Here is a 26,269-nt window from a genome sequence, read left to right on the forward strand (position 1 = left end):
AATGGCATTCGAGATGTTTTCTGTTCATGGCAAGCTCGAGCCTTGGTGGCTCCTGGGTTTTTCCTAACTAATTTTCTTAACTAATTTCAGCTTTCTCCTAAGTACCATAAGTTAAATCATTAGTTCTGCCATTTTTCTCAGTATCAATTTTCGTTGTTAAAAATTAAATGTACATCGGGCACAAGCAATCAAAATAACTTATTCATTAAAAATTGTCAGTATTACTGAAATCTCTGTAGACTGTGCTGTTCTTGCATGATGAAGATCCACACTGCCACACAGGAGAAAATCACAAACCTAAAGTGGTTTTGGAGTGTATCGGGTGGATTGAAAACAGAGGGGAGATTAGCACTTTTTTCACAATTTTAAAATACTTTTAAATACAATTAGCACTCCTTTATCCCAGACTAGAAAAGATCAAGCACATGGAATTTTCCACCTCTGCCACAAATTCTGAGCATCCTACAATTAAATGTTGTTACTCTTGCTGAGTCATACAAATACCCAGGCATTTTTGTTCACAGTAGACTTTGATTCAGAGTTCATAAGGTTCATGAAAAGGTTTGATACACGTTGGAAAAACCTGCTATTCATTCCTTCTCTCAGGATTCTCTTTGTTTGTTTGTTTTTGAATTACTCATAAAATTATGAAACAGTTCCAGAAAGATTAAAGAGGTGGGGATGGCCCTACTTTTAACTGATAAACCTTTGAAACTGAGCCCATCTTGGGAGAAAACAAAAAAAGCATGACACAGCTCTCCTATTAATAATCAACTTGAAATATAATATTTAATGTTCTCAAGAAAATAACAGAAAGCCTATTGGCATCCAGTTAAATGCAATTTATTTATAGTGTGGTTTTCAGCGGTGGTGGAAATATGCTGTGTCAAGAAAGCCCCTGTGATAATGTCTTCAAACCACATTAAGTTCTTCTTTCATTTAAGTTTAAACTCATTAAAACTGGTTTCATATACCACGCACCTTTAAATGTCAACAACTTCAAACTGCCCTTGAATTGGAGATTTAGCCCCCACGTATAGGCTTAATCATCTCATGTTTTTATCATTCTTTCAACTGCATTTATTAACACATTGTTTACTCTGTTCCGCATTTCTTTGTCTGTTGTTTGTGTTTTTGTGACTCATTTTTGTTCTCAGGCCTTTCCTGACAAAGACATTAATCTCACTGATTAAAAAAAACATAGGATCAACGTAGGGATTTTGAAAGTACTCTAAAGGTTAATAAGTAAGAAATAACTTGTAAAAGCAAAGTATTCCCTCCGATAAAAATGTTTGTATATAACAAAGTATATATATGTGGCAAAAAACAACAACAAAGAGACAGGTTCTCAACTCACACCATAGCTGCCAGCAAGACCAGAGGGAAAACAGCTGGTTTACTTGGGAGGGCTGGTCGTAACTGGATTTACTGCTTTTTTTACACAATTAGCCAGAATTTACTGGTTAAGCACAAAAAACATAGTATTCAGCTAAATTTTATTATATAGGAGCAGTTCACAACAACAATCATCTGAAGGTTTTGCTGGAGTAATTTTCCACAACATTTACCTTTTGTTTGTTCAGTTCTAGCAAAAAAAAAGCCCAAACCGACAAGAATTTAACCGCCACCGTGTCACCATGTGAATGTATTTTCATATGATTGCAATTATGTGGGTCAAACCTTAGAGGGATTTCCCTACTTGGGAGTGACCTTCACAGGCTGTAATGAGAAAAGAAGACATGCCCTCTTTGGGTGACGATACATTTAAACAGGCAGAGTGGTAAAAAGAAAGACCCTTGGGGTGTTTAAATGCTAAACAGGCAAAAACAACCCTCCACGCTCCTCATCTTTTGATCTGCCACCTTTTTAAATGGAAAACAGGTCCAATTAATTCAGCATAATATAACCTAAGTCTGCCACCCAAAGACAGATTTAAAGGTTGCTGCTGTAACAGTCAAGTAGCCCCCAGTCAATTCACCATGACAGTTTTTCAGTTTTCTTTATTTATTCGTTCATTTTAAAAGATACAAAGGCCAAACACAAGGTCCTCTTAGAAACACAAGACTGGAATAATAAATTTTTTTTTTTTTTAAAAGCTTCAAAACCAGCCAAAATTCAGAGGTCAACAGTCAGTAACTCATAATACATAAAACACATCAATATCATCAGTTTCTTTTTGATCAATCAGAAAAAAAAGCCAGAACAGGGGAACAAGATATCTATAACTTCAATGCTGATGACTATCTAGAAAAAATGTCACCAGTAAAGTGGAAACTTAAACTGAGCAACTATTAACCAATAAAACGCATGCAGACGTGGATAAGAGGGCTGCCTGCTGCCTGGAATCATCTGCGCCGATAATAAATACTGTACAGTGTTTGACACCGACATCTATCCGCGACCTCTCAGTGGCACTGCTGTCCCCTCATGCATTTTTTAGGGATCCTGAATTAATATTTATTGTCATCAAAACTAACACAGTATAATATTGCACAAGCCCATAATTCATAATTCATGGGGTGGAAAGGTTTAGAATACTGTGACAGGGTGGCAGAAAGCTGATGATATGGAGGCTTGTGTCATGTCCAGTGGAAGCGTTAAAATCAGCTTTAATTTGGTATCTTATCAGCAGGGCTGCAGCTTTGAACTGGAGGCATAATGCTGGACCCAAAGTAAATGATCTGCTGCAAACATTAGCGTCTACCAATCCAGGCAGATCCCAGTACAAACGTACTGCGTATATGAATGTTAAACCCAAACCCCTTCCCCCCTACACACGCACACACACCACTTTCAAAACTCAGTTTAATCCAACAGACACTGAACTGCAAACTTGATTTCTCTGCTGCTTACCTCTACACATAACAGCAAAATCTATGTTTGTTCTTCAATGCACAGCACAGTTTTTTTTTTGGTTTTTAATACTTTCAAAACACGAACATAAAAGTGCCATAAAAAAGTGAAACTGTGTGAATATTTGGAGCAGATCTACCTTGACCTGAGACGACATCCGTTTAGTTTTAGGCTTGCATCTGGTAATACATATATTTACAGATTTAATACTGTTATTTCAGTAAAACATAAGTTGAGTAGGGGGTCCAGATCTGAGACTTTTATAACCAGAACATAAATGTGACTTTATAAAAGTAAAATATACCTGCTATAGCTAATAACACATGAAAGACTGCAATAACTGTAAAAAAACAAAAAACATTTTCTGAGTGATCTTAAATGTTTTGAAAAATTTTATCCCCTCTAATGACTGCAGCATGTGTTTGAATGATTTGCAAATAAAGAAAAAAGTGTTGTTTTTGTCTTTCATATATTAATTACCTCTTAATTATCTTAAACCTGCTGTCTTTTGTTTAAAATATCTGATCCCGGGTGTCTCCTCAGGTATTTTAGATCACAAGCGAAGTGACTCTATAGGTTTGTAATGATGGAGACTTAAACACATTTGATTCCTCTTTCTGTTCTGTGTGTCAGCACCAGTGCACCATATACTAGATTTTTATAAATACAACAACAACCTGAGGATGTGCTGGCAAAAAAATATGTGTGGATTGCATCTTTATTTGAAGCATCCAGGTCAAGAATTTACTGTTGTACAAAAAAGGAACACTATTCTGTTAGTGGCTGCTATACTAAAGCTTGGAACTAGATATTAAATAGACATTAAACATCTTAAAGCAGCCCTGAAAAGGAACAAAAGGTAACAAACCAAGAATTTAACTCTTTAAACCACTGGTGAGAAAGACTAGTACTACTCTAAGACTGACCTTGAGATTTCCAGTCTCACATATTTTTTTTTTTGCCAAGCAAAATAAAATATTACAAGCTTTTAGTTTGTTGTGAGTAAATTTGGTCGTTTTTTCAAATAAAAATACATTAAAAAAAAATCTGGTTATTTGCCAATATGTTAATCATATATTAATTATTAGATATTATGTTCAGATTAAGTTTTGTCCATAACCCTCAGTGTAACTTCAAAAGATAATATATATTCTGTGTTTCTTCAGGGGAGCTCAAGGGTTCATTTAAAGGATATGTGCAAGCTGTTTTAATGGAGCGTATATACATCACCAGCTGTGGGTCTCGGAGGTTCCATGTTCCACAAAGAACAGATTTAAGATCAGAGTCCAGGTAGCACCAACTGGTACAGCAGCAGTCGTGTTACCCCTGACCTCAAACACGGGGATTAGGGACACAATAATTTTATTTATATTTTGCCAATAGATTGGATCATATCTGTCCATAGATCTGCTTCCTGAAAAGATCCCAGATTTGGTTCAGGTGGAAAAGATGAATGATCAGTTCAGGAAACAAAAACAGAGGGCACACGTGGACTTCTGGTAACACTGGTTAGGGGCAACAACTCCCACCTCCGGCCAGCCAGGGTTTAGGTCATGGTGTGCTACTCTGGTGTTTGCTGCCCTCTAGGGCTGAGAGCAAGGCAGTGCAGGTGTGGCTCAACAGGGAGAAAGAAAGGAGGGAATTAAGAGGGAAGGGAGGAAAGCAAAGAGAGGGGAAGGAGGTAGAGAAAAGGAGGTAGGGGGGGGGCAACGCTACTCGTCACAGCCCAGAAGCTCCATTCGCAGGGTGATGTGGTCATGCCACTCCCACGGCAGGATGCGGACATATCGGGCGTATAACGGCGGCTCAAAGATGTTCTTTTTGTGAACGTTGTTGTCGCTGTTGCCTGGGAAAATCTGAAGAGAAGAAAGTGATTAATTAACACAACAGTTTCACATGTTGTTGCAACAGTAAAACCGCCTTAATTTACTGTGTAAAGTTATTAAGATCCATTAAGATATTTTAGTTGCAAAAGTAAAAAGGAACATGGGATCTAAAACCATTGTCAACATAAAACACAAAATTCAAAATGAGATCATAAAGTCATAAATGTTTTATTGATTAAATCAGAGCCACGCCTCAGTGTGACCTAATCTGGCCGTATACTGCCTGCATCTGCAGATCAATTGATTTTTTGGATGTAATGGAAATGAATACACACAGAAGACTAATCAGTCCCAGTGACAGCATAACTGGCTCCAGATGCAGACAAGTACATCAAATACAGATTTCGTTGTTATTCAGTTTTTTGCTTTATTTAATTATTTACCGATTACAAAAAACACACGGTTAAAGTAAGAGCTGTTTGGGTACCATGACTGGAAGGTACACAAGATTGGGCAGATGGTTTTGTTCCCCTGTGCTGTTGGACCGACCTTGTCTGTCTTTGTGGTCTCGTCCTTAACTATGGTCCACAACTGTCCATCATCACTGTGGGCGACTTTGAAGGCTGTGACAAACTGGACAGAGCCAAAGTCTTTGGCTCCCTGTGTGATGATTCCTGTGATCCTCTTGGTAGACTGAAGGTCAACCTGAGGTCATAGACAAAAGAAAAGAACCTTTACATGAGTAGAATGCATTAAATAAAAACCAGTGTGCAACTCTGGCCAGTCTTCTCCCACCTGTATCCACTCAGATCGGTTGTTGGTAGCAGCAGTCCAGGCGTTGGTCTTGCCCTGTTTGTCCAGCCGGGCGTAGTGAGGGTGCCAGGTGAAGGCCTCAATGCCCCAGGTGCGGAAGGTGCTGGAGGCTGTAATCTGGCGATCAGACACCAATCTGGACTTCATGCCCATTGGCTCTGAACAACCTGAAGCGTTTGAATACACTGTGGAGGTGAGACCAGGCAGAGAAGAAGAGACAAAGGAAAGAGAGAAAAGAGGAATGGAAAGAAAGAAAGAAAGAAAGAAAGAAAGAAAGAAAGAAAGAAAGAAAGAAAGAAAGAAAGAAAGAAAGAAAGAAAGAAAGAAAGAAAGAAAGAAAGAAAGCATGATAGACAGAGGACGGAGAGGAAGCAGCCCAAGGCCAGCCAGTGATGCAAAGCGACAGACAAATGAGCAAGGACAAAATGTGGGTGTTTCTCAACTCTTTGTTGCGGCTGGCTGGAATCATTTATATTTCATAATGTATTGACCTAACCCTTAGACCAACTACATTTCTTCTACAAGACAGTCTTGCTATTTAGCTGCCATTTTAGGCTAACAACATTGGGCTTTTGTCTAAATGAATGTTTTAATTTCATGGGGACATAAAATCATATACTTGGAGTGCCTGGCTCAGCTCACCAGAGCACTGCCATGTTTGTTCACACCAAGGATAAAGCAAGCTAAAAAAAACCCACTACATACACTTGCCTTCATCTTCATTATGAATACTATTAGTTATGCCCACCAACCCGCAGTTTAAAATTACATGAGCTTCAACTCTGAGCATGCAACAAGATGAATGGCTTATTAGTTTTTTGGTTTTGCTGGGCCCAAAGATTTCTACTTTTCTTTGTTCTATAACGTCTCTGCTCTTACCCAATCACACCTGAGGCTGACAAACACCCACTGGATGAGGAGAACATTAGGTTTTACAGTGACTGGAGGTCCACAGTATTCTTACTTTATGTAATTTTACATGTGCAGAATAAAGACCTTAAAAAAAAAGAAAAATGCGTGGAGCTCAGTGTAATATTTAAAGGCTGTAACAGACTTTTAATGAGTGATGGGTTAGTGGAACAGCTGAGCATGCATGTTAAATGAACAGGGGTCAAAGCTGCATGAAAAATATTTAGCACAAGCACCTGAATATTAAAACAGCATCTTTACAGTTGAGCTGATTCACTCAACAGCGTTGAAGCAAGTCAGTGAATGTAAAACAAACAGTGCTAGATTAGGTAATGAGCATTTTGCATTAAAGTGAATGTGAAAGTATTAGTATGTTGTAAAGTGATTAAACCAAAAACACATGCTGGTCGGGATCTCGTGTTACACAACTGTGGAATCATGCAGAAACTGAAGTTCAGTGGAAGAAGAACACACACTGATAAGAGACAACAAAGAGAAACAGATGTCTGACAGTGCAACGAGGCCAGCAAGACTGAAGGAACTACATGATAATGATAAAAGGAAAAGAAAGATGAATATGCTTCTACTGAAATACAGAAGACTTCAAAGAACCACATGTTACATCAGCCTCCTGGGGTGACAACATTGGGACGATGAATATGATGAGTCTTTTACCAATTAGCATCCAATATGTTGCGGTATATATAATCATATGGTTTTAATAAATTCTTTAGGGAACATCTTAGACTCAGACAGCACACAGCTGCGTTCAGAGCTGGCAAAGAGTATTACCCTGCGCATGACATCGTTTGATCATAATTAACCGCTCAATGCAAAACTGAAATAATTAGTGACAAAACATAGGAGATAAATGCCAGCAGAAAAAAGGCTGTTGGATTTCCCTTCCTGAAAACTTCCTCCCACATTAAGCCTGCATGTTAAAAAGCTTCTTTCAGTCACTAACAAACCTCAATAAACTGAGAACCTAACATGTGTGCGCGGCATGTGTACAGCGGATGTTTTCTTTGTGAATTTACCGTTGAGTTCACAGCCCACCAGCTCCATGCGCAGAGTGCAAGCCTTACGACACACAACGGGAATGATGCGGATGTACTGGGCAATGATCGGGGGGTCAAAAATGTTAGTCTTGGTGCCGTCATTGTCCATGTTCCCCACAAAAATCTAGGAGAGAGGTGGGAGCAAGCAAACTGTGTCAACTGCACCATCAGGTGAGTGTTAGCAACCATTGTTAGTAGCTTTGTGACCTATCTTGAATAAACTTCTGCTTTCAAGCTGATGCAGTCAAAAGTGTGGCATTATAGTAACCGTAGAGTATTACCAGATTTATCTGTGTGATGTGTGATATATTATTTATTTGTAAAGGAAAGTCTTTTATCACTGTGGAATCTGTCTTGTTTGGAACAGTTACTGCAATTCTAACATAAAGCAATGGAAACCAGACTTTTCAACTAGAATACTGTGTGCTTTATTCTTCTGTTGCCTTACATAGTCTTTTCTCTGTCCATCTGTTCTGTACATGGTGTATGTCCTGCCGTCCAGGCTGGAGGCCACCTTGAAGGCCTTGATAAACTCAGCTGTGCCCATGCGACTGGCGCCCTGTGTCACAATTCCTGTGAAGCGCATCTTTCTTTGCATGTTGATCTGGAAATGTAGAAATGGATGATGGTAAGATGAGTCTCCCTTCCCTTTAAATCAAATAGTTTTCAAAATCTCAAAAACATAAGAGGTAAAATGAAGCAGTCCAAACAAAAAGCTCTGCATACTGTGAGAATATGTTAAAAGTTTATGATTGAAATGCATTTGTTCTAAATCTCGATGATTCCAGACCCTAATTTCTCACCAGCCTTTATTTATTATTGTCAGTCTACATGGTCAGTTTTCTAACTGCCTGCGTTACACTCATAATCTACTGTATAACTATTCTCACTTGTATCCATGGGTTCTTGTCATGTGCAGCAGCACTCCAGGCATTAACCAGTCCCTTGTTGTGGAGGCGGGCAAGCTCAGAGCCCCAGCGCTGCAGGCCCAGTAGGCTGTAGCGGACTGATGAGGCTGAGATCTGTGACTCGGCAATGCCCCCTCCCTCCATGCCGAGAAGAGAAATACAGCCTGAAGAAAGAGCCTGGAGTTAGGTTAAAGTTTATTTCCATTTCATTTCTGTTTCTGAGATATGGAGCTGAATAAACATTATGTCACAATGCAGTCTTCACGTTCTTCACGTGGTGCGAAGCCTATGAGATAGTTTTACTTTTACTACGCCTCACTCCCCAGTATCATACCAGTCTTGGGGTCTGATATGTCAGCAGTGCTGCTGCCCTGCGTGGCTACCTGCTGATTCAACTCCTTCACAACCCCAGCATCCATCTGTACTAGTAATCAACCTAATTTATATAGGTGACATGTCTGTGTTGGTAATGTAATTGGCAGCTAGAGGCTCTATAGAAGATTTTCTGCTGTTGCTTTTTAATTCTTCACTTATAACCAAAATTGTGTTTTCTTTGACAACAAAACTGAAATTAGTTTATTATTTATTTATTAAGTCCAAGTGAATGTCTGTATCAAATCAGTACCAACAACACATTTCTCAAGTATCATATTCAGAAGAATTGGCTCAAGGGATGAAGAACTCCCCCCAAAATTCTGCATCTGACGGTCACCAATGGAGAGGCATGTAAAAAGTCAGTATCTGGTCTCACACACGTGATGTGTATGCATAACTTTTACTAGCCTGAACCATAAAATCATTAGGGATGCAGAGCACTGAATCAGCCTAATTGAACAAAGCATTGATTTCGCATTTTGAACAGACCATCTTTATGTTGAGCATTGATCATCATAAAACCCCAGCAGCTTGGCCACCATCCCCTATCCTCTTTAGTGTCGTGCACTTCCTTTAATCACAGTGCTTCTGTTACATTAGCAATATTAAAGCTAAGAAGATATGGAGTTTTTTTATTGCCATCTAAAAAATGTCTTTGTTTTTTAGCTATTTATCCCTCAAAGCATTTTGTCATACCAAGTGCTTGTCTGACACTTACGAAGTTGGCAGTGTTTTCCTACATAAGGGGAAGGGCAGTGGCATTTGAAATCTCCATCCAGGTCTCTGCAGGTACCGCCATTCTCACATGGCTGTCCAGCGCAGTCATTTACATCTACAGGGAGATAAATCACAGTCAGTGTTGTTACAGGACAGGTCAACTATAGGTAAGTTTAAAAGCAGATTATGGTTAGAAGTGTGAGTGAGCTGCATATCATGCTTGAGAAACAGAGTTCAATATTCAATCATCTGATTTACAGTAAGGTCACCTCATGCTGTGCCAGCAGAACTGGAGCTGTAGAGAGGTTAGTGAGACGAGCTTAGTCCTAGGTCAGAAAATGCAAACTTGACAGATATATTTGACATCAAAGAGACTACTGCACATGAGATCGTGTGTTTTAGGTGTAGATTATAAAACAAATCTCCCAGAAGTAAATGTGTCATTATAGGAAATCTCTGACTCCATTTCTGGATGCTCAAAGTAGAATAGATGATCTTCTGGAGAATCATTTCAGTGCCTTGAATGTGTTCATTTTGCTGTAATTCTTTGCATCACCTCTTGATGGTACCCTTACAAACATTATGTGTCCCACTTAAAAACTGTAACACAGAGAGGGGGACAAATCAGCAGAATGAAAATGGGACTAAACTCCTTTTCATCTCACCCACCACAACTGTCAGTGTGACTAAACCGGCACTGAAGGCACTCTATATTGACCACATTCAGGACCAAGGCACAAATGATGCTGGTTGTACAGATGACTGCACACAAAAAGCAGAATTTCAGACCAAATCTCTAAAGCTTTAATCCTGAGTGCTTGTTATTACGCAGGGAAATGCACGCAAACAACTCAGCACATTGATGTAATGTTTCTAACCAACAAACACGCACACACAGCAGCATCTTCCTGCCCACATGCTCTCTCTATAAATAGCTCTGTGTCCAAACATTCATTTTCAAACGTCACAGGAGGAATATATAGTCATTTTGAAATGTGCATCCGCAAACTCTGGATAATGAGGTCCACAGCTGTGACACTTCTAGCTCGGGGAGCTCATCACATAAAACTGACTATTTTAGCAGCTGAATATTTTAAACGCATGTTGCAAATAGCCTCTTAGATCACTTTGTTGTTGTGAAAAAAAATGTTAGCAGCTACCTCTGTCTATATCCAGGCATGCTGGTATTTCCTGTATCAGAGCACTTTTACATTTTACTATAACAATTTATTACAGCATAATTGTTTTTATTATTATTATTGTTTTATTTTTTTTACATGCACTGGATCGTTACAACATTCGAAACTACAGAAACAGAAAAAAGGAAAATAAAATAAAATGTGTAGGATGAATGTAGCACATGGTGTATGAATACTTGCACTTTGCTAATTCATGGGTAGAAACAGTCAAAAGTTAAAGGTCAATCTTCCATTTTTATTTACTTTAAAACTTATTTAAAATCAGACAGCTGTTTTCTGGGGCGAGAGGATTTGTGGGGACAAACTGAGTTCTTGTCACAAATAAGTGAGATGATCTGTGAGGTTTCAAAGAAAACAAACCAGACAACATTAGTAAGACAAACTCTTGTCAAGTTCTGAGGAGCGTCAGCTGGTGGCCCTCCTCCTGTAAGAGGATTGAGGACCAGGAGGACCACACAGCCTTGTCAGATCCAGGCGCTAATCCATTTATCCATCTATCTGATAAAAGGGGGAGGAAAGAAGAGAGGGAGAAAACAGGCAAGGGAAATGTTGCAAAATGTATGACCTGCACGACTAAAAGAAAAACAATACTGACTGTTCTGTGTGTAGTAGCATCCCAGTATCAGCTAACTGTTTGTACATATAGATTTTAGTGGGACGAGTGCGTGGTAGCTAAACAGGCCAGCTCTCTATGGCTGGGATCCAACAAACCCTATCACGTTTAAGGGAAACGGCACACTAGCACAATATTTAGAGTGTCAATATCTGTCTCAGCAGGAAGCGAAAACCAATAGAGATCTCACGTGGCTTGTTTGAAATCTGACCCTGATCGAAGCACAGCCAAGGTCCGCTGGCAGCGCTTTGTGGTGATCACCAAAGCTGTCTGCATCCTGGATCTGTGCTGCAGCAGAGTGGGATGAGGTGCCAGCTTGCATCTGACAGTCCAAACCTGCTTTGGAGTTACTCTTTTAAAAGTGTCGTGTTCTCCATACCTCACAGTGTGAGACTAGACCTTACAAGGTTCTCAAAGTGAGCTCTGAAACTAAACGATTGATGTGATTTTACAACAAAACAGAAACCCTTCTCCACAAAGACAAAGAGTAGCAACACACCAAGGACGTTACTTAAGAACCTTCTGAAACTTATTTATATGAAACTGCTAAACTCAGTATAAATGCTAGCAACGTTCGACCTTGTGATTTTTATGAAATTTAGCACAACTATTAAACAGGAACAAAGTCATTTATTCAAACTAAAGCCAACATGAAGTGACAAGATTACATATTTTAATCACTTCTCATACTGTTGCCATGGTACAGTAACCAAGAGCTGCTCTTAACCCCAGTGGCATTATTAAATTTAAAAAAAAGGCTGAAATGTGTTATTTTCTGTGTGCTGTGAACTGAACAGACTGTTATAGCACAGCCTATAACAGTCTGTCCCACCATAACACCAAAGCTTCTATAGTGAAACATTTTACTATCTATATTACTGCATCTCCACACTCTTGTATGATGTATTCATTATTCATGACTTCATGTCCTTGTGGCTTAAAAGAAAAAAGAAAAGAGAAGGGGAAGTTTGACGGATTTCAAGGTTCCCTGCAAAACCCTTCTAAAGTTAGAAGTAATCTAAAGTTAAACACCACATTATATTTACATATTTACACAAATGTGGTTGGTGTACTTTCTTGAGGATCTTGGGCAAAGCCACTCGACTCACTACAATTTCAAATAAAAACACAGCAGGCTCCTCTAATCTATCATAACTTCATGGGTGAATGCCATAAGTCTAGTTTTTTTTTAAAGCCAACTCGCTTAATAAAATTTTAAGTATTACTCAAATATGTATACTTATTTAGTGGACGGAGAATGTTTTACTTTTGACAAATTCCTTTTACTTTAAAAATAACTTAATGTCAAGAACTAATATAAAAAAAATACATAATTTTACTTCACTTCATCCATCCAAGCTGTAATGTCTTTATTTTCATGGAAGCAACCTCTATGGTTAATTGTGACTACCCACCTTTACTAGTCTGTTTGTTTTTTACCTGTGAGGCTTCAGCCTCTTATCAAAACACCTGACAGCTGTGTCGTGATTCTTAAGATCATGTAGTGATTCCACATAAGCTGCTTTGAGTTCCTTTTAGGTCAACAGGGTTTCTTAAATGCAGACTGTAGAGAACCAAAAAATATATGCCAGGCACAACAGAGTTCATGACGGCACAAACACACATGAAACACACACCCTGTATTCCACAGGGGGCATGTGTCCCAGACTGTCCGCACCACCACATCCTGGGAGGAGTTGAAAACTCTCCCAAAACAAATGAGAGATCAGAACACTCATAGACACACCCTTTTCTGGCCTCCGCACTGATTTCCAAGAAGTCGGAATAACTGTTCGGAAATGTGGGATTTAAAGACTGTAAGAAGAAAAAGACTCTTTCCCGTACTGTTTGCATTAATCTGCTTCGGTCTGAAGTGAAAAGCATTCAACATCCTTCTCTCTCTCTCTGCATCTCTATAACCCCCCACCCCCTCCCCGCCACACACACACACACACACACACACACACACACACACACACACACACACACACACACACACACACACACACACACAAATTCTGTACAACCCATAAAGGCTTTTAGGCCAATTTGATAGGACAATCAGAACTGCTGCAGTCAGACCTGAGTAGTGAGTGTGACATTGTAAGGAGGGCAGACTTAATTCACTGTTCCGCCTCCATGTTCGCTTTTTCACCCGGCAACAGAAGCAGCGCTGACGTTGCTAGCACTCAGCATGGACCGCCACTTTCTGTTGGCTAGACTGGCACGAGGGATAAACCATGTGTGTGTGTGTGTGTGTAAGTGTATGCTAAACAGTCTGTACATGAGATCATGAGCTGCGTGCGGCTGTTCATGTGGGATGTGCAGCCCACACGTGATTAAGCTGTTTTCCAGTAGATTTCTTGTTCCTTTGATGTGTTTCTCAAAATAATTTTAGGCTGCGAATCTTGAAGTGGAGTTGAATGGTGCCATTTTGTACCCCCCATTCCCCGATCAGCCAATCTTCCACTTCTTTTCTGTTTCTATTTATAGTATTTTTTTTCCATGCAGTAGTTTGTGTGCGAACATCATCTCCTACATCTGGCTTCCAGTTTGCTGACACCTGCTTGTCAGGCTTTGAGCTTGACTGCTTTCTGATTAGCACCATCACTCCAATCACAGACTCCCATGCATTACCAATCCTATACAGCCTCACATTTCTGAATATTTTATTTTTCTGAAGTTCTGGCCTCATATTTCTGTCTGAATGTGCAAGTGTGAAGTGAATGTGAGAATGTTGGCTAAATGTTTAACTACACTACATCCCTGGGTTCACCACAGTCACCGGTTTTCTTCTTCCAGACTCCTTTTGCTTCACACAAACCATAGGAGCTGGCTGCCATGGTAGTTACTCCTTGCCCACACACACAGACATATTTTAGAGCACTTAAACTGTCAAACAAGTCATCAGAAGCTGTAAAATGAGGGGGACCTTTATGACCCAGCAGTCCTCAGGGGGGCTCTCAAACAGACATGGTCAAATAAATTCCACTCCTCATTATCCCTGAGGCATCATCTAATTAGTGTAAATGCCTGCCCCATGGAGGGCTCATACTCTGGCAGCTTAGCTAACATTAACTGCCAAATGACTTGTGAATGTATAGATTTTGATGAGCTGTGATTTGTGGTTTTTGAGGGGAAAAGAAAACAGAAACAGATTCCTTGGCTATCGTTTCTTAAATGAAAAAAAGAATGTCTTGAACTTAAATACACTCTGGGGACTGTAAATTAAAATAGATGAGAACTTGGAAGCAACCTAATTGACTCAGCGGGAATGATGCACAGCTTCACTGATATCTGAGCAAATGTTTTAGTATAACAAGACCCATCCCATCAGGGTGGCTGAACTGATTAAAAGTTGGTGGATCTAATGCTAAAATGATATCACTGCTGTTTTTGTGGTTGGCCTTGATTCATAAAGGACTATTTGTGCTGAGTTAGAGATAATGCTGAACTCAGCGGTTCCTTGTCTATAAGTGTATCTGTGAATGTAGCCAAATTCCTCAGCCTCCACATGCAGCCAGAGCGAACAGAGAGAAGTTGGATCCAAGAAGGAAAAGAGATAAAAGTGCAGCAAACACTCCTGTTTTCACTGTTACCTTTCTTTGAATTTAAATCTGCACCTTGGACACCTAGGACAGAAAAGCACACAGGTTCACACAAAAATACACTTTGAAGGTCTGACTTGCAAATGAGCTCTTTGAGCACGTGTGGTAACTGTCACTCTGCTGCCTTCTCCTGCAAACAGTAACCATCTGTCTGTGTGTGCAGGGGTGGAGGCAGCTGCAGGAGCGCAGCACGTTCCCATCCTTGTTTCGACTCTTTCAGGCTGACCCTGTTTAAAGCAACCTGGTCTGAGTGACGTCTGAAAAAGGATGACAACTGTCGGTCTGGTGGCCAGTACTCACAGCAGCTGTCTCCATGTTAGCGTATCACATTACACTGATCAATGTGGACGTCATTACACGTGCCAGTTAATGGCATGGCAAAGTATGTACTGCTGGTAAAAAACAAACAAACACACACACACACAATAGTAGCACAGTGGCAACACTGAGACTTAGGTCTGCTTATTACAATTTTCTCCACAAGTAAGCATCAGTAGAAGTCAAAAAAACTCTTCCAACATCCATTTTTTTTCAATTTTCATTCATAGTTGGCCTTCATTAAGTAGAGTTATTACACTACAGCAGCTCTACAAGGCCCACAAAAAGCCTGCCAGTATTTTATATTTGCAACCTACAACAGTCAAGAGGGAGCACAAACTTACTGTTCTGGCAGTGAACTCCATCAAAGCCTGGCTGGCATTTGCAGACATACTCGCTGAAGACATCACCTCGGCGGGAGTGGCCCGTCACCTCACAGATGGCATCATTCTTACATGGATTGGGGTTGCAAGGTCCTTTGGGTATTGAAAAAAGAGCCAAGTTTAACAGAGTTTAAGCAGTGTTCTATGTAATTTTTTAATGAAAGGGGTTTAACCTTGATTTAACAAAATTAAACTTGGGCTTCTGAAGTGGGGTATGCCAGAAAATGTTTAAGGAAAAACTAAGCAGTAAACTGTGAATCAGTCATCCTGCAGAGGCATAACATACCAGACTCAGTCTCATTGCAGGTTTCTCCAGAGAAGCCATCAGGACAGATGCAGATGAATGGAGACCCTGCCCCGGTCACACAGGTCCCACCATTAGTGCACACGTTCACCTCACAGAAATCACCTGCATATAGAGTGGAACGGTGGCAAGTTGAGTACTACATTTAAAATAAACTACTCTGCACAAGAACTGATAAAAAAGTACGTTCTTCTAGTGGGGAAATTGAATTTGATTTTTTTTAATGAAGCCAGCGGTGGTTTATTTGCTTCATTTCACATTTATAAATGCTTGACAGTTTACTTTTTCCCCTCAGCAAACATCTGATATCTCCAGGAGAATATTTCAGGACAGAAAATATGCTCACATACAGTAGGCAGGTTTAGCATTGGCTTTATGCGTCTTTACAATGAAGAAGCTATCCCTTTTTCACAAAGGAGTAGCTCCATATGTTAACATATTTTTAATAACAGATGCCTTCCTGACACAACCCCAATTGGATTTTTTGGTCTCGTCTTCCTTACAACAGGGATCCTTCACTGTTAGGTGTATGTGCAAACCACCACACTATGGAGCCACTATACATGTTTTTACTAATATTAAATTTTTGCTCATTTTTTAGCATTACAACTATAGTCTAAAGCCATTCAGTAAGAGTGTAACAACAATTAAACAACTAAAATGATGTTGTTCTGTTATCATATTTCCATTCTATTCCCATATTGTGTTTCTGAAGAGTAAACACCATGCTGCAGGCTGGAAGTGAGGGTTTTAAAAAGCTGAGTAAGCCATCACTACACTGTAAACACCACACAAACACTGGATGCTTCTACCAGAGTGTAACTGCTGCCAAGCCTGGACCTGACAATCTGGCTGCTCTCTGGGCATGAGGGAAATCATGTCAGTTAGTGTTCGGCGGAGGGGGAAAAAAGAAACAGAGGGTTTGTTGTGGTGTTTTAAGAGCATCATGACTGAATCAGGTCTGATTTACTCGCAGAGTTTTAGTCCAACAAAAAAGGGATGCCTCTAATTCAAACTATATGTTACGTCTATTTGAGAATTACACCAGTGAAAAAAGTACAGTGAATTAACAATGAGCAAATGGGTATTTTACTTCCTGCATGCTCTATCAAAGCGCTTTTTCCTCCTCCTAAAGCAAACTTAGCGAGAAAGCATCTCACACAGCCATCAGCCCTTTATAGGGTTTAAATAACAAACCACATGTAATGACAATTTTCTGCAAATTGATACATAGTATTTTGGAAATCAACTTTAAAAATGACAACTCTATATAGCTATTTTGACACTTCGAATAATACAGAGGAAGTCAATGATTTAGCGTCTTATAACACCCAAGAAGACAGAGATGCCTTTTTAAGCAAACACTTTATCATCATTTAGATAATTGTTAAGGAAACTGAGGTTGGACCCCTTGAGACAAACTAGTGGTTTAATCACCACAGAGTCTGCCATACAGGCTAAGAAAGGAGTTCTGACCCTGTGTTTTGGTGGAGGGAATAAATATTTTTCCCCGCCTTCTAATATAAAGTTAAAGAACTGCATTTTAGCTATGCTGAGGGTATAATTATCATAGGCCACAGGGCCATAGCTAAAAATGGTATTTTGGAGAGACTAAATTTAATGCGCAAGGCCGCATGCTTCTAATGTGATCACACACATCCTTAGTTGTTCTTAAAAACAAAAACAAAACACAGAGTAACTTATTCAGTGCAAACTCTAGCCAACGTCGGAAGCACTACTCTTCAACGTGCACAAATGAATATTGTGTAGTCTGAGTATTGCGTAGTCACTTATGACAATATGGACCTCATTTGTTATTACCAGCAAACAGCACTGAGGGAATTGCAAGAATCAGATCCATTTTACAAACATCCTGTTTGACTGTTTATCCATGAAGTGCCCAGCCCACGAATATCCCAGGTTATCTGTGCTGCATCCAGTGTCACGGCCCTTGAGTGCTTTCACATCTCGTGGGATTCTTAGGAAACAGGCCTGCCTGGCAGCACTAACAAATCCTTATCAAACAAAGTTGCTGCCTGTTTATCTTTGGGAAGGAACACATCCTCCCTTCCTCTGGAAACCCAACAGATAAAAATGAATAACAAAATATGTTTACAAAAAATCAAATAAAGTTTGCAACCATCGGCATTTTATCTGTCTGTTTGTGATATGATTTGACTTATTCAGCTGAAAATCTGCCTGGGTGTATTGAGGAAATGAAATTAATGACGCATCAAGTTAATGTGGTCCGCAAAGAGGCAGTGACCCAACCTGAAAAAAATCCCTACAATGACACCGTTGTCAGTAAAAGTCACTTTACTGATGAGTGAAATGAGTGAAACTTTTGTTGTTCACACCTATTCATTTTAAGTATAATGAAATTGAAGAGTCACAAAGCAAACAAGTCATGGCTCTGAACTTAACCAGTTATATAACATATTGTTATATGCTGTGCAAATGCAACCACATGAACCCCAAGCTCTGTTATACTCTTCCAAGATACTTAAATCTTAAAAATATGTTTAAGTAAATGTTTTCTGTACTACAAGAGTACAGATATAGATGCATAATATTTGCTACAGTTATTAATGCAGTGAAAAAACAAAAAAGTACACCACTTCTACAAGTACCCAACATGGTGCCCCACTAAATCTAAACCACAGTGACAGATCAGGAAGGTATGTGGAGTGATGTTTGGCTGGAAAACCCAATTCCACAGGGCATTGTTTCTCTCACTTTTTATGAGTCACTGTCTGTGCCTTTCCCATGATGCCCCAGCCCTAGATTGAGGTCCAAACAGGGAGTTGGCTTTGGTATGAGCGTCTGTGATAAGTGTTGTGTTTACTTGGGGGGGGGGGGGGGGACCAACAGATATTTCCCACATCACAGAAGGAGGAACCTTTACAGTTAACCAGCAATCTCAGTCAATCCTCTGTACCCTCTGATCACTATACAATTCAGATGGATAGACTGGAAAGAAGATGAGCACTTAACAAGGATGAGTAGGCTCCACAACAAGGGACTTTTTGGACTTACTGCATTTAATGTGCACCTTGAACGAGGAAGAAGACAGAGGAGTCATTTGAGGACATTAGGAATGTGGTGGACAAACTGAGGACACTTAATGAGTCCTCAGTTTGTCCACCACATTCCTAATGTCCTCAAATGACTCCTCTGTCTTCTTGAGGTAACATAAAACTCTGGCCTCCGCACTGATGTCCGATCCATTTGTATTCCAAACTTAATCATTTGTGGGGACTGCACAGAGCATGCCATTTGCTGTGCACAAAATACACATAGCCAAGGGCAAAAAGTTTCTTTCATCCAAATTACCCCTGAGTTATCAAAGGAGACTTGGAGAAAAAAAAAACAGTGGTGCACAAAACATAATACACTTAGACAGGTTAAAAAGACATTAAGGAATTACCTTATTAAATGTATTCAAAACAGGAGCTATCTGCAGCCATATGGAAGTAACTTGACTGTGGTCTGAGGGGTGATTAGTCTCATAAGCTGTATGTTAAGTGCAAAGAATGAGCGAGACCTGTCAGAGGTCAGGGGTTTGGAAGTCAATAATCTCAAAGGTAATGTCTCCATACTGTTGATATGCATGGTGAGAACAGAAAAACAGAACAGAAAAAAGAAGCGGACATGAGAAGTTGTTTTAGTGCAGGACAGAATGCAGCAAGGCACTGATACCAGTGTGTTACTGACGATATAACAACCTCATTTCTGGACCCAGGCATCTCCTCGACTGTGTGAGGCTCACAGCATTTCAACATGATGCTGTCAATGTTTCACTGTGGATATCATGCTAATACCAAACCATGCAGCAACATATTAACATGAGATCATGTCATGGATCTCAGGCGTTCTCTGTGGGGTTTTTTGTTTTGTTTTTTGTGTTCTTGCCATATGCCATAAGCACTCGTCCACTGTGGACCCTCAACATGTAGTTCTATTGAGAACCCTCCAAATGTTACTAGTATTTCGTTTTCTGGCTTTGTTTACATGCAAAGTTATATAAGTGCTGTACTTTCAAAAAACAAAAACAAAAAAAAACTTAACCTTTACATCAAAAACAGGCTCACCTTCAAATATCATACAAATCTACAAAAAACAGATTTAAATACAATCATCTTTACACGTTAACTAACTGGTTCATTTACCGTTAACGTCTCATGCCACTAAACCTAGCAAGCCTTGGTTTAGTTTACTATAACACCTAGGAGAACAGCTACGCTGATTGTTCTAATGGAGCTAAAAGAATTCAGACCATTTTTTAAACTTTCAATGGCGTCTCAGTGCTCATTTTCTATTGGGAATTGGAGGACCATTTGGACTCAGAAATGGCTAATGGTGTTGGTCTTAACAACTGGACTGAAAAGGTCCTGGGGTTTGAAAACAGCAAACATGCTGTACGCTGCTCTGACGTCCACACACTGGCATGCCAGGTCATACAGGCTGGCAGGCGAGTGTGGGAACTCAGTGTACCAGAAGGAGAAAAGCTTACATCATGTCCACACACACACACACACACACACACACACACACACACACACACACACACACACACACACACACACACACACACACACACACACACGTCCAACCCTTGTTAAAACAGTTAAGGATGTGCTGAACTATAATAAAAATTCCTGTAGTACTGAGTGCTCAAGGAGCAAGCAGGGGAAACCTAAACACACAGGAAGTGGATGTGTTATGGCTGCCCAAAGAAGGTCCTGTGATAACCCAAGCCTTTTCAATATTAAGAATCAGCGGGACTCCAGCTGCAGGTGAGGTTTCTGTAATCTGCATTTGCTATTCTAGAGCACAGCCATCTGCTACTGCTCCCAAGAAAACAACAACGAAGGCCAGCCGCTAAAAATACACACTCAAACACACAGGCACACACGAGTCATGCACCATCAACAAAACAACACGCTCGTCTGTAGCTGACTACAGCTGAAATAGAGATAATAACTCCATAGTAACAACAGTCTTAACTGGATTACTCATTGGAGATGTAACCTTTGTGGCAATACCGTCAATAATTTGGCGTTCTTTTCTCCGACCATATGAATACAAAAAGTTTGTATAAACAACTCCTGATCTTGGATGCAAATCCCATCAATTTTCTACTTGGCTCCAGTGCTGAATGCACAAAAGACAGCGTGTAAAATATTCAGCATGGCAGATTGGAAAGTGGGGCGACAGACACTAATAACGTGTCCCGAATTAGATGATATTCCATATTGTTATGAAACATTGATTAAGGAAGCTATTCAAAATTCATATGGAATTTAAAAGAAAGAAAGAAAGAAAGAAAGAAAGAAAGAAAGAAAGAAAGAAAGAAAGAAAGAAAGAAAGAAAGAAAGAAAGAAAGAAAGAAAGAAAGAAAGAAAGAAAGAAAGAAAGAAAGAGCCTGTCCTGTCCCCAAGGGATTTGGTGGGAAAAGGAATAATAAAGTCGTCACATGCTGAAGCAGACAGACGCCCAAGGGGAAGACCCAGAACGCGCAGATGGTTAGACGGAGCTTTGATATGAATGAAGATTTCCGTCACACATTCACACACATGGAGATGAATAAACTCCAAAAGCAAAAAAAAAAAAAAAAAAAGGACATAGAATATATAAAATCTGACAGATGTTGTCCTCCAAAGCTCTGTGTTGGACCAATGCACAGCCATGCCAGTCCCCCAAGACAAAGGATGTGTATAAAACACGGATGTAGATTGTGAAAAGTGAACCAAACTGAACTGTCTTAAATCTGTACTTTTTCATGGCCATCAAGGGAGAAACTGATGAGTTTTCATAAATATTCCCAGTCCTATAGAAGTCTATGGGAAACACTTTCCTGGTGAGTTTATATTAAAAAGCAAAAAAAAAAAAAAAAGAAAATAGTCCATCTATCCATCCAGTAAATTTAGTTATGCTCATTCTAAAAGCCAAAAAGTTTATCCAGGGTATGCTCACTGGGTAGCAACTTTTCAATCACAAGTTGTTAGCCAATAACAACAACAACAACTAACTACTAAGTAAGTAGAACCTTTTTAGCAGAGTCAGACCAAAATATATGAAAAGGTAATAAATCCAATGTGCACTGTTATGAAAAGCTGTTTCTTTTATATTACTATTATTATTTCAACACAACCATGCAGAAAAAGTGAGAATGGGCTGGAAAAAGATACTTGGGTAAAAGTAGTAATGATGCAATCAGAAAGTGTGTAAAGAAGTCCAGAAGGTCAATATACAATAAAAGATATTCCATGGGTTATATGTTCTTTAATACAAAATAAGATGTTAATTAATATTAATAGCAGAAAAATATTGAAAAATAAAAATAAATAAATATATATATATATATATATATATATATATATATATATATATATATATATATATATATATATATAAACAATCCTAACTAAATTATTCCGGAAAATCTCTTCGTGATTTTTTTTCTGCAACTTCGAAGAAGGAACATCATCACTTTAACAGGAAATTAAACTCCTTGTTGAGATCAGATATCTCACATTTAGTAAGACCAATATCTACCTGATCTATTAGCAATTATCTCAGACTCACAAGAAAATTTGTAAAAGGAAATTATTCATACACACCTGCCAACATGCACAAGTTATACACATACACACACAGTGTCCTGACTATATTTAGCCCTGGTTCCGTCAGCTATCCTAAGTGGTCTTGTCATGAGAAAAAGATTGCCTCAGCTCTGACAGAACTCAATTTACCACTTGTCTTCCATCAGCAGCTAATGAAGAAGACAACCAAAGCACAACCTGCTGAAATGAACCTAATCAGGTCAAACGCAGAGTGGGAAAAATCCACTCAGCTCTTATTATGGCCTCTAAACATTTTGCATGACACAGCAGCAACAAGTCCCCCCCCCCTTCATTGCTGTCTGTAGCAGAGATTTGAGCAAGCGCTGGTGTGGGTGGAAGTTCGCTGGCACGCTAGGATCTGGAAAATTGACTTCACATTGTGGTTGGGTTAACTACACCTTTTCTCCGCAGCTGTCCTGTCTGTCAGTCTTGAGGACTAAGAGAACACGGAGATGTGCACTTCACTTCATTCATTTCGGTTTTAGCAACAGACGTAGAAATGTTCATGAAACATTTGTGCAATACTGCACCTGGGATAAGTAAGAGGAGTTGCTTATTATCCATTAATTTCACTATCCTTCAAGTCAGAAAAAATATGGTTCTCTTAACTACCAAACAGAACATATCTTCAATTATGTCTTGCTTTTTCCACAGCATGTGTTTCCACACAATTGATGAGCGAAAGCACTAAATCTACAAAACAATACAATAAAACTCACTAAGAAGCACTTAAGCACAATGTGTAGTTCGGATGTTATATTATAAGCAAAGCATAATGCATAAAGTATCTATTATAGGATTCATGTTGGCTCATCACCAAACACAAGCACCATAGACACAGCCAAGGCACACTCTGTTTCTTCTGGCTCAAAACAGCTATTTGAGGGGAGACTTACACATAACAGCTAGTTCAGTCCACCTTCAGTAAAGCGAATGAGTCTTTGCTACTTTGACAGGAAACAAAAGTGTAATTTCCTGATATTTCTAACTATCTTACAAAGAAAAGCATGGTTTATGCATTAGTAAACTGCAATTTAAAAAGTACAATGCTGGTGATTTACCTCTGGCTCTGAACAAAATCTCTGGTGGGTGTCAAAAGGCAGGAAAAACTCTTGACACAGAAGCATTAGGCAGATAGTGAAACCATGACAAGTACAACAGTCATGCTATACTGTGAAAAAAGTAGCCACTTCTACGCTTCTATTTTCAAATCAATCTAACTCTGTTCTTTATTAGTTTATTTTTATGCTTTCCAACATATTTTCAAATACATCTGTAAAGAAGAAGAAACTGCTTTGACCTGCTCTGATACTGAGTTTCAATCCCTCAGGAGGACTAAGCCAGTGGCTCACTGACAGCTGAATAGACTATAAATCAAAATGTTTAATCTGGAAAGCAATGTACTATTACACAACAGTAATCCAAGTTATGAATTTCCCTTTTTTTTCAATATGCAAATGGTGGAAAATGATCCTTTTTTTTTCTTCCTTTTTTCACATTTGGAAAATACACCATCATACCAAGGAAAACACATGTGACTCCTTTTCCATTTGTGTGTGAGCAGAAATGGAGGCAGTGGAAGTCAGGCCATTTCAGCTTTTGTCCATCGGCCTAAATGTATTTGATGCGTGGACAAGCAAACAAAGACAAGCGCCAATGGCATAAGGTTAACACTGGATAAGTATAATAGCCACCGTAAGTGTGTGATGCTTCTCTTTTTAATAAATAAAAAAATTAATAAATTAAAAAAAAAAAAGGGGGGGGGGGGGTTGTCAATGCGCACATGAATGCCTCCAAGCGTTGACTCTGTAAACCATACAAAACCTGGAACACATTTAGATCTCATCAGCTACAGACGCTTAGTTGTTTTTATGTGATTATCCTTACAACTGCAATCCTCCCGTTTCACAACCAGCCAGTGTCCCACTCACCACATTCCCACACGTCCTGTCCACTTATTCAAGGATTGCTTGAACTTGCACCTACAAATGCCCACAGCTCCATTATTCTGGCGATGAAGTGAAGGCACCACTTGTGCCGGGGTGTGATTAGCGCGCGCACACACGCACAAAAAGGGGGGAGATAGGGGAAAAAAACTGAGGTGTCAACAACTAATTTATACTGTGTAAAATCAGAAGTGACGAGAGGGGAAGCAAGCAACCAACTCAACTGAAACAGTCACGGTACTGGACACTGTGGGCTGCGGTCTGAGCAGTAAGGACTGTTGACAGTAAAGACTGGTAGTAATAGAACAAATGTTAAAACAGAGAGAGGTAACTTACCGTTTACCCCAAACACCAGACAAGCTGTAAAAAGTTGCAGCCAAAGGAAAAACCGCGTCTGTTCCTTCATACTTCTTGTTTTTGTCAGCCGTTAAATAGCTGTAGTTTGTTAGTTTGATGGACAACTGTACGGTTAGAGTGCAACGACAGTCTGGACGTTGTTGCTACGGCGGCTCGAGCTTGTTGTTCGGCTCTTACTCCCAGAGAGCAGGCGTGGAGAAGGAGCACGTGTACCTTGGCTCTCGGCCAATCGCAGCCTGGCATTTAATTGTGACCCCGCCCCCCGTTTAAAAAAAGTCACTAAGAAAAGTAAATTGATCTGCTATGGAAACAAAAGAAGCTATTATAGCTAATGGGCTGCACTATATCTAAATTTGATTTCATTCAATTTTTCAATACCCAAACCTTGAGGAGAAAATCATTGTTTACATTTTAGTAACATTTATGTATTACGAAGGTGAATAGGTCTGCCAGCCCTTGTAGTAAAATGCTTTTCTCTGAGTTTGAGGGACATCACAGCACCAAGAACCACGCATCTTTATTTTGACTTCAGATACCAAGCCAACAGCAGTAGTGAACTTCAAGAACCAACTTCTGATAGCATCACCTTTGGCCACCAAAAGGACGTCCTTAAACTCACACTCTTTCCTTGACAAACAGTTTGATTACATTTTCACATTGTATGAGAGTTACAGCTAACAGGGACAAAAACAGCAATGCGTGCTGACAGAAAAGTTCAGGATATACTCAAGAACTCAACTCATTATTACTGCTGTTGGACAGAAGTAAGCTCACTGACCCTTTGACCCAAATTAGACTTCATCAAAACGTTTTACAGCCTCCTCCAGAGTAAATAAACATGCACACATATTGACCGCTAAGCTAAACTGTAGCTACGATGATCCAATTCAATTCAATTCAATTTATACAGTGCCAAAAAGTCACACAAAGGTGCTGTGTATTTTAAGATAAAGACCCTACAAAAATACAGAGAAAACGAGGTGACTTCCTATGATTAAGCACTTGGTGACACTGGGAAGGAAAACCTTCCATTTAACAGGAAAAAAAACCTCTGCCAGAAACCAGTTTGAGGGAGGAGCAACCATGGGTTGGGGGTGAGTGAGGTGAACTGGGAGGTGTAAGAAAACAGAATGTATTTTACTGTAATCTACAATCTGATGAACTCTAGTGGTAAGATTTTACTAACTTTAACAGTTCAATCAGCATGCATTAGCATCATTTGGTTGTTTTATGGCTAAAGTCAGATTTGCTGTATGTGAATTCATTATACATACATAACAGCTTTATATGATTACAACAGGATGGATAACAGATGGGAAAAGGAGCTATAATCATGTAAGGCCTAGACCACAGCATTCAAAAAAATCCATATGAGTTTTTGCTTTAATTGTAATGTATATATCATCTATATGATATATGGTCTAAAATGTCAGATTTACTATAGCATGTGAGAGAG

General features: G+C 39.5%; 1 protein-coding gene across 4 annotated transcripts; it reads right to left on the reverse strand.

The window, feature by feature from the left end:
* Positions 1 to 1,985: 1,985 nt before the first annotated feature.
* mfge8b (milk fat globule EGF and factor V/VIII domain containing b) lies at positions 1,986 to 24,984 on the reverse strand. 4 transcript variants are annotated; one of them, XM_085412861.1, is made up of 11 exons: positions 24,793 to 24,984; positions 15,867 to 15,989; positions 15,542 to 15,673; positions 14,871 to 14,903; positions 9,461 to 9,574; positions 8,350 to 8,531; positions 7,908 to 8,063; positions 7,439 to 7,583; positions 5,475 to 5,659; positions 5,229 to 5,384; positions 1,986 to 4,709 (listed from the first exon to the last, which is right to left on the reverse strand). In XM_085412861.1, exons 1-11 carry the CDS (start codon positions 24,860 to 24,862, stop codon positions 4,566 to 4,568), a joined length of 1,440 nt encoding a protein of 479 aa, XP_085268987.1. In that variant the 5' UTR covers positions 24,863 to 24,984; the 3' UTR covers positions 1,986 to 4,565. The 4 variants fall into 4 exon arrangements, with proteins under 4 accessions (XP_085268987.1, XP_085268985.1, XP_085268989.1 ...); XM_085412859.1 differs by having other exon boundaries at positions 5,475 to 5,677; XM_085412863.1 differs by lacking the exon at positions 14,871 to 14,903.
* Positions 24,985 to 26,269: the final 1,285 nt, after the last annotated feature.

Source organism: Rhamphochromis longiceps, linkage group LG7 (genome assembly GCF_057381845.1).
Source record: "Rhamphochromis longiceps isolate RC_006_pf linkage group LG7, R_longiceps_female_GT1.1, whole genome shotgun sequence".
Classification (NCBI taxonomy): Eukaryota; Metazoa; Chordata; class Actinopteri; order Cichliformes; family Cichlidae; genus Rhamphochromis; species Rhamphochromis longiceps.

Bases quoted from the DNA above. Each gene is read 5' to 3' on its own strand.
- mfge8b (XM_085412859.1), bottom strand. From the start codon at position 24,862: ATGAAGGAACAGACGCGGTTTTTCCTTTGGCTGCAACTTTTTACAGCT. The intron at 15,674-15,866 runs GTATGTTATGCC...CAATACCCAAAG, and splicing joins CTGCAATGAGACTGAGTCTG to GACCTTGCAACCCCAATCCA. The intron at 8,064-8,349 runs GTGAGAATAGTT...CTACATTTCCAG, and splicing joins ACAAGAACCCATGGATACAA to ATCAACATGCAAAGAAAGAT.